We start from the raw sequence: 8,662 nt of genomic DNA, 5'->3' as shown, positions 1-8,662 counted from the left end.
ATCCCGGTCGCCAAACACTTTAACTGCCCCTCCCATTCCCACACTGACATTTCTGTCCTGGGCCCAGCGCAAATTGTAGGAACGGCACCTCATATTTCGCTTGGACAGCTTACACCCCAGCGGTGTGAAGATTGACTTCTCTCACTTCAAGTACCCCTTGCTTTCCGTCGCAACCCCACCCCCCCCCCTTCCCAGTCCAACGATAAATGTGACTGTCTCCGACTACCGTTTATCTCTCATTGCCTTGTGGATACCTTCTCCCAGCAAACAATGATCTATTCTACATTTTCCTTGATCTCCATCCCCTTTGTCTCATTTTCACACCTTACAATCCCTTATCCAAATATCTCCCGCTCCCCTGACTTCAGTCTAAAGAAGGGTCTCGACCCGAAACGTCACCCATTCCTTTCATACAGAGATGCTGCCTGTCCCGCTGAGTTACTCCAGCATTTTGTACAACTATTGTGTTTTTTGATTGAGTGATTGAAAGATACAGAATGGATACAGACCATTTGGCCCACCGAGTCCACGTCAACCAGCAATCAACCCTTTCACACTAGTTCTGTATTATCCCACTTTCGCGTCTTTTGATTACAGTAATGTTGATAAACATTTCAACGCTGCAACGAGTTATTCATTTTGGCCACGGTACAAAGCAGTTAAAGGACCATAAATAGTGGAAAGTCTATTCTAGTGCAGAACAAAATGGTTGAGTTGCAGCTTGCAAGAACGGGATGTGAAACTGCAAATACATTGTGTTGCTTTTCTGAGCCTGACTTGTGACTGTAACCCCGCCCATGAAAGGACTATGAAGGATGATGTTTTAAAATAAGAAATGGTGACCTGCAATAATGGAGTAACACCATAAATTTCGGGAAGCGTCAAGGGTTGATTTGGGTAAAATGTCCCACTGACAAAGATAAATATTCTCCACACAGTAAGCGATGAGACGAGGAGGTGAAACCAGAGGAAGTGAAACCGGAGGCTCAGTTCAGGGATATCCGATGGGTGCTGTGTAGCCAGAGATACGTGCAGAACCTGTGGTCACCCTAATGCTGCCTGGCCCGCTCAAATCGAGCTTGTTAATGTTCTAATGGGAGTCAATGGTGTCAAGTTAGGAGGAGGGGGAGTTCAATGAGATCTGGGTGTCCTAGTGCATCAGTCAATGAAAGGAAGCATGCAGGTACAGCAGGCAGTGAAGAAAGCCAATGGAATGTTGGCCTTCGTAACAAGAGGAGTTGAGTATAGGAGCAAAGAGGTCCTTCTACAGTTGTACCGGGCCCTGGTGAGACCGCACCTGGAGTACTGTGTGCAGTTTTGGTCTCCAAATTTGAGGAAGGATATTCTTGCTATGGAGGGCGTGCAGCGTAGGTTCACTAGGTTAATTCCCAGAATGGCGGGACTGTCGTATGTTGAAAGGCTGAAGCGATTGGGCTTGTATACACTGGAATTTAGTAGGATGAGGGGGGATCTTATTGAAACATATAAGATAATTAGGGGATTGGACACATTAGAGGCAGGAAACATGTTCCCAATGTTGGTGGAGTCCAGAACAAGGGGCCACAGTTTAAGAATAAGGGGTAGGCCATTTAGAACGGAAATGAGGAAGAACTTTTTCAGTCAGAGAGTGGTGAAGGTGTGGAATTCTCTGCCTCAGAAGGCAGTAGAGGCCAGTTCTTTGGATGCTTTCAAGAGAGAGCTGGATAGAGCTCTTAAGGATAGCGGAGTGAGGGGTATGGGGAGAAGGCAGGAACGGGGTACTGATTGAGAGTGATCAGCCATGATCGCATTGAATGGAGGTGCTGGCTCGAAGGGCTGAATGGCCTACTCCTGCACCTATTGTCTATTGTCTATTGTCTATTGAACTGGAGCTTTTCCCCACTGCAAGACATCCCAAAGCGCCTCACACATAGGGGAGATACATGGTCTGAGATGGAGTAACTCAGCGGGAGAGGCAGCATTCTGGACAGAAAGAATGGGTCGAAACTATTTTTCATTTGAATCATGAAGAATGGTTTTAGAGGAGGCTTCTGGCTTGGAGTGTACTTTAATCTAATATGTTCAAACAGTCATATCTTTCTTCACACTGAATTGTTCTGCACTGCTGACACTTTGCTCGCGCTGCTGAAACAAGGATGTGTAGATTTTTATCTCTGAACCGCATCTTGCGAGCAGCTCATTGTAACACTGTTTGCAGAGCAGTGTTTGCAGAAGTCTTGGGTCAAAGGCGAATGAAGACAGTATTAAATTGTTTTGCTGCCTGGTCGGTTCCCCTCTACAGTGTCCTTAGTTGGGCAAGTGATCAGAAAACAGCTCCTAACAAAAGACCCTTTAATGTGAGTCGCCAACGCTCAGCAAACTTCAGTGGCGGACACGCCAGTGTGTTACACCGACACAACAGATGTCCACAACCCGAATAACCCGCACTGTTCCCCTGAAAGTAACACACACTGAACAATAGCCAGCAATAAATATGAAGTTATATTAAACTGCAACTACTTGCGTACAGAAATAATTTAATCGTTGCAAGCAGATGTACAAAGTCAACAAATGAAATATACATCAGCACAACTCTACTAATTTATTAGCTTTGTGTTGCAAAGAACACAAGTCAACAATTCAATTCACCGTGCATATTCTACCTTGCTTTATCTTCACTAATTCTATCACTTTGCCCTTGTTTGAGTTACATTACACATGTCAGTGACATTCCACATCCCGCTTTCCCAGCTGATCTCCATCCTGTGGTAATTCCAGACAAACGTCTTCACAGTCCACAACCCCATTCATTGTCATTTTCAAAACATGAATATCGCGACAATAGTGCTTCAAAGTTTGAATTAAAGACCTTACAGTGACAGAAGAGAGGAGTGGGTCGAACTCCAATCAACAGCTGATTTCAGGTGAAAAGGCCGTACTTCCTTTCGCCAGCTTCCTGTTTTGCCCCTTGTCAACAGCAATATGACAAAACAAAAGTTCCAATGATTATATGTCATTATGTCTATTTTCTCCAGAGTGGCCCGCAAAGTTGCTCATGCATTATTTTGTCTACCATTATTCCCACCACTGTTCATTGTTAACAGACTCTGAGTACAGAGATACCCGCCGCTCCATCCTTACGGATCCATCATACTTGACGATGTGGTCCAGGCAGCTGCAATACCAACATTTAGCGGGCACTTGGACAGGTCCATGGATAGGGAAGGTTTGGGGAGATATGGGTCGGTGGGCAAATTTGACTAACTTAGCTAAGCATATTGGTCCAACGCATTGGGGAGAAGGGCCTGTTTCCGTGCTGTATGACACTGTGATCATCTGACCCAACCATTTGTTAAATATAACCCAGAGCCTTTCACACTGTTACGTGTCGAGCTGTTACTGGCTCAATACGATTCACGATCTGAGTTCCTGTTCCCATCTTCCTCATTGCTATTTGTGCGATGCGTTTGTATCTGAGAGAGAGCTGAGCGACAGTCCAGTGCTGGCCTTGTTACTATGGATAAAACAATGTGGATTCCCATTCTCCTCATCACCTCGCTTCCCGGTGAGTGAAAGCCTGATCTAGATATTCCAATGATCAATGTTAGTTGGGGTCCCGTGCACCCTTTCCACAGCAGAGATGGTTAAGTATGTGTAGACGTGTAATGGGGGAAATTGAACGCAGTGCATTGTGGTGATGGATCTGAAATCACATTTGAATATCTAGACTTTTTTCGTAGTTTAACCACTGTCGACACATGGTCTGATTGCATCCTGATGATAGTATATAGGCATAAAATAGCGAATGAATTTGGAGCAGATACTCCAAGACACCCGGAACGAAGGTCAGAGGTTCCAACCTCACCAGGAAGTTAATTCTACACTTTTAAAATGTGCTTACAACTGAGGTGGAAGTCAGGATTGTGGACTCATTTCGTCAGTTCAAATATTCCCTGCATTTGTCCAACTCAACTCTGTCGCAAATTCAACAGTTCCCCGGGGTCTGAGACTGAACCACTGTCCTCGCTCTATCCACCCTCCCCCAACTCTCTCTCTCCATCCTCTCTCCAATCCGCGGCCTGGTCGTGCTGAAAGGTCCAGGGCGTGCCGGGGTCATTGGGAACAGAACCTGTCCCGGATGAGCAGCGGGACATTTGGCCCCCAATTCAGTTTAGTTTGTTGTCACGTGTACCGAGCTACTGTGAAAAGCTTTTTGTTGCGTGCTAACCAGCCAGCAGAAAGACAATACGTGATTACAATCGATCCTCTTACAGTGCATAGATACATGAAAATCAAATGATGTTCAGTATAAAGTAAAGCCAGCAAAGTCCGATCAAGTGTAGTCCGAGGGCCATCAAAGAGATAGATATGAGTTCAGCACCGCTCTCTGGTTATGTTAGGATGATTCAGATGCTTGATAACAGCTGGGAAGAAACTGTCCCCGAATCTGGCGGTGTGCGTTTCCACGCTAGTAACGCTCTCTTGTAAGGGACCCGCTTTATTATAACTCGTCCGTCTTCTGTCCTCAGTCAGGGCTATGTAAAGGCAGTGCCGGCGGTGAATGTATGAACACGGGTCCGGCCTAGTGTCGTTTGAGAGATGAATGTTGGCAGAGCAGCGGGCGGCAAACGCCAATGAAACAGCACAGTGGGGTCTTTCTTTCGGGTGAGAGACCGGGCAACGCCTGGGATTGTTGAAAAGCAGCTCCTGCAACACTGCCGCGCTCCCTCAGTGCCGCACTCCGATGCCAGCCCAGTTTCTGCTCAGGGATCTGGAGTGGGAAGTGAACCCAAATTGTACTGACACGGGGACAGAACACTGACACAACTGGGGCAATAAGAGCAGCGACTGCACATCAGACCGGAGACATTGGCCGTGAAGCAATATGACACATCATGGAACGATTTAAGATTTATTTCATGTAATCTTCAAAATGTATCTATTTCCATTAAACAGTTCATTTGCTTTCCATCTGAAAGTTTCTCCCCTCCGTTTCAGGTGCGGTGTGGGCAGAGACGTATGTAACAGGAGTTGTGGGAAGAGCGATCACAATCGATTGTCCCTATGCAGCAGCGAACCGCTCAAACACAAAATACTGGTGTCATTGGCGGAGTAGCAGCCAGTGTGTAGTTTTAGTGGAAACAAACGGACAACACGGACGGAGCGGAAGAGTGTCAATCACAGATAACCCGGCACTAGGAATGTTTACTGTGACTGTGGAGGATCTTCACTCTGGAGATACAGGACGGTATTATTGTGGAATTAGATCACATTCCGACAATCGATTTCTTGACGTATATCTTCAAGTATCTGACGGTACGTTTCTCAGCGATTGACTTGATTTCTCCATTGAAATGCCCGATCCATGTTTTCTCCGGGTAGGTTCAGGGCAGCACCGATATCCCGAGGCTCCGCAGCGGTGCAGAGACCTGCGGGGAGCGGGCGGGGGTCGGGAAACCCCACACATGTTGCTCTCATCAAGTGCGGGCTCTGTCCCACTGAGCGGCTACCCACTTCAAGTGGGATGCTCACCACATTTCCCTGCCTCTGAACTGTAGGATATGTCACCCTGTCAGAGGTTTGCATTCCCACTCAATCCAATAATCCGTCAGGAACAGATCAGTGAGAAACAAGTGTTGCCCGCGGTCTGAATATCCGGAGAATCATAAACAGGGAATCAGTCCCCAGAGCTCAACAGACTGCGTTCAGTCCTCCCGGAGCAGACCAGCCCGCCCCCCGCCCCCACCTCAGGTCATGATCACGACAGGATTAAAAACGGGTTAATTTGTGTGAATCTCTGGAGGAACTCCAGTGATCTCACAAATTTAAAGTGAGTCTACTTGGCCGTTACTCCATAAAGTATTACCCTTACTTTTGTCAACGTGAATTGTGAAATGTAATTCCCGGTAGTTGTGCAGACGCTCAGAGGGGAAGTCCAGAAGAGAGTGTGAATGGTTTACATCAGCGAGCCCAAGCGTCGCCTCGGCCACAGTTTCGCTGAACACGTGCTTGGTCTGTCATGACCCAGAATCGTGCTTCATGGACACACCATCTTCAACCTCCCCCGCTGACGCAGAGCAGCAGCAGCAGTTTGCCCTGTCAGAGGTTTGCATTCAAACTAACAAACCGACAGATCAGTGCGCAACAAGTATTGCTCGCGGTCTGAATGCCCGGAGAATCATGAACAGGGAATCAGACCCCAGAGCTCAACAGACTGCGTTCAGTCCTCCCAGAGCAGACCAGCCCGCTCCCCGCCACCACCTCAGGGATCAGCCACTCCCTCCCCATCCCGCGGTCTCTCTCTCTCTCTCTCTCCCCCCCGTCCCGTCAATGCGCCCCCACCCCCAGTAGCCACTGACCACCCACCGCCCGGCAGCCTCTCCACACGGACATTACCCGGGTGGGAAAACAAGTATTGGAATTCTATTGAGTAACAGGTATTAAATTCCAGGGCGATGAAGAGCATTTTGGGGGCGCTGACTATCATCAGTAAGGGCATTCAGAATAGAACATGGAATGTTATGTTTCAGTTTTGCAGATGTGGAGTCCACTTTTGGAGTATTGTGTTCAGCTTTTGTCTCTTAGCTGTACAAGAAATACCTTAATGGTGGAAAGAGTACAGAAATGTTTTCCCACGATGTTGCAAGGACAGGGGGGATTGAGCTAGAGGGAGAGATTGAGTCCTTCAATGCGCCGCCATCCCCAGCATCCACTGACCACACCTCGCTAGCCAGCCTGCCGGCCTCTCCACCACGACATTACCCGGGTGGGACACGGAGTAAAGGAAAGCTAATGAGAACACACCATTATTTAACAGGGCACCCAGGAGAGTTTTTGGCGCGTTGACCTTCATCAGTAAGGGCATTCAGAACAGAACGGGATGTTATGTTTTAGCCGTACAGACGTTGACATGTCCGCACATGTGGTATTGTGTTCAGGTTTTGTCACTCAGATTTATGAAAAGAGCCCTTTGTGATGGAAAGAGTGCATAAACTATTTACCACAATGTTGTCGTGACACGAGGGATTGAGTTGGAGGACGAGATTGGGCAGACGAGGGCATCATTCTTTGGAGTCTACACTTTAAAAATGTATTTACAACTGAGGTGGAAGTCAGGATTGTGGACTCATTTGTCAGTTCAAATATTCCCTGCATTTGTCCAACTCAACTCTGTCGCAAATCCAACAGTTCCCCGGGGTCTGAGACTGAACCACTGTCCTCGCTCTATCCACCCTCCCCCAACTCTCTCTCCATCCTCTCCCCAATCCGCGGCCTGGTCGTTGTGAAAGGTTCAGGGCGAGCCGGGGTCATTTGGAACAGAACCTGTCCCCGATGCGCAGCGGGACATTTGGCTCCCAATTCAGTTTAGTTTATTGTCACGTGTACCGAGCTACAGTGAAAAGCTTTTTTGTTGCGTGCTAACCAGCCAGCAGAAAGACAATACGTGATTACAATCGATCCTCTGACAGTGCATAGATACATGAAAATCAAATGATGTTCAGTGTAAAGTAAAGCCAGCAAAGTCCGATCAAGTGTAGTCCGAGGGCCATCAAAGAGATAGATATGAGTTCAGCACCGCTCTCTGGTTATGTTAGGATGATTCAGATGCTTGATAACAGCTGGGAAAAACTGTCCCCGAATCTGGCGGTGTGCGTTTCCACGCTAGTAACGCTCTCCTGTAAGGGACCCGCTTTATTATAACTCGTCCGTCTTCTGTCCTCAGTCAGGGCTATGTAAAGGCAGTGCCGGCGGTGAATGTCTGAACACGGGTCCGGACTAGTGTCGTTTGAGAGATGAATGTTGGCAGAGCAGCGGGCGGCAAACGCCAATGAAACAGCAAAGTGGTGTCTTTCTGTCGGGTGAGAGGCCGGGCACCGCCTGGGATTGTTGAAAGGCAGCTCCTGCAACACTGCCGCGCTCCCTCAGTGCCGCACTCCGATGCCAGCACAGTTTCTGCTCAGGGATCTGGAGTGGGAAGTGAACCCAAATTGTACTGACCCGGGGACAGAACAGTGACACAACCGGGGCAATAACAACAGCGACTGCACTTCAGACCGGAGACATTGGCCGTGAAACAATATGACACATCATGGAACGATTTAAGTTTTATTTCATGTAATCTTCAAATGTATCTATTTCCATTCAACAGTTCATTTGCTCTCCATCTGAAAGTTTCTCCCCTCCGTTTCAGGTGCGGTGTGGGCAGAGACGTATGTAACAGGAGTTGTGGGAAGAGCGATCACAATCGATTGTCACTATGCAGCGGCGTACCGCTCAAACACAAAATACTGGTGTCAATGGTGGAGTGGCAAGTGTGGCTTTTTAGTGGAAACAAATGGACAACACGGACGGAGCGGAAGAGTGTCAATCACAGATAACCAGACACGAGGAATATTTACTGTGACTATGGTGAATCTTCAGTCTGGAGATAGAGGATGGTACAGCTGCGAATTAGATCACATTCCGACAATCGATTTTCTCACGTTCATCTCCAAGTATCTGACGGTACGTATCTCAGCGATTGACTTGATGTCAACATTGAAATACCTCATCTATGTTTTCTCCGGGTAGGTTCAGGGCAGCACCGATATCCCGAGGCTCCGCAGCGGTGCAGAGACCTGCGGGGAGCGGACGGGGGTGGGGAAACCCCACTCATGTTGCTCTCATCCAGTGCGGGCTCTGT

At 47.9% G+C, this 8,662-nt stretch overlaps 2 protein-coding genes across 3 annotated transcripts in view; one reads left to right on the top strand and one right to left on the bottom strand.

The window, feature by feature from the left end:
* The window catches only part of LOC144605580 (polymeric immunoglobulin receptor-like), a 161,049-nt gene that overhangs the window by 124,324 nt on the left and 28,063 nt on the right, over positions 1-8,662 (bottom strand). The window lies entirely within an intron of this gene.
* The window catches only part of LOC144605520 (uncharacterized), an 18,685-nt gene continuing 13,518 nt past the window's right edge, over positions 3,496-8,662 (top strand). The window contains exons 1-3 of the mRNA XM_078420892.1: positions 3,496-3,544; positions 6,008-6,127; positions 8,171-8,287. Coding sequence (XP_078277018.1) covers positions 3,496-3,544; positions 6,008-6,127; positions 8,171-8,287 — 286 coding nt within the window. The remainder of the gene's footprint in view (positions 3,545-6,007; positions 6,128-8,170; positions 8,288-8,662) is intronic.

The sequence above is a fragment of the Rhinoraja longicauda genome, chromosome 24, assembly GCF_053455715.1.
Source record: "Rhinoraja longicauda isolate Sanriku21f chromosome 24, sRhiLon1.1, whole genome shotgun sequence".
NCBI lineage: Eukaryota > Metazoa > Chordata > Chondrichthyes > Rajiformes > Arhynchobatidae > Rhinoraja > Rhinoraja longicauda.
The sequence above is the reverse complement of the archived record's forward strand: the minus strand, read 5'-3'. Positions and strand labels throughout refer to the sequence as shown.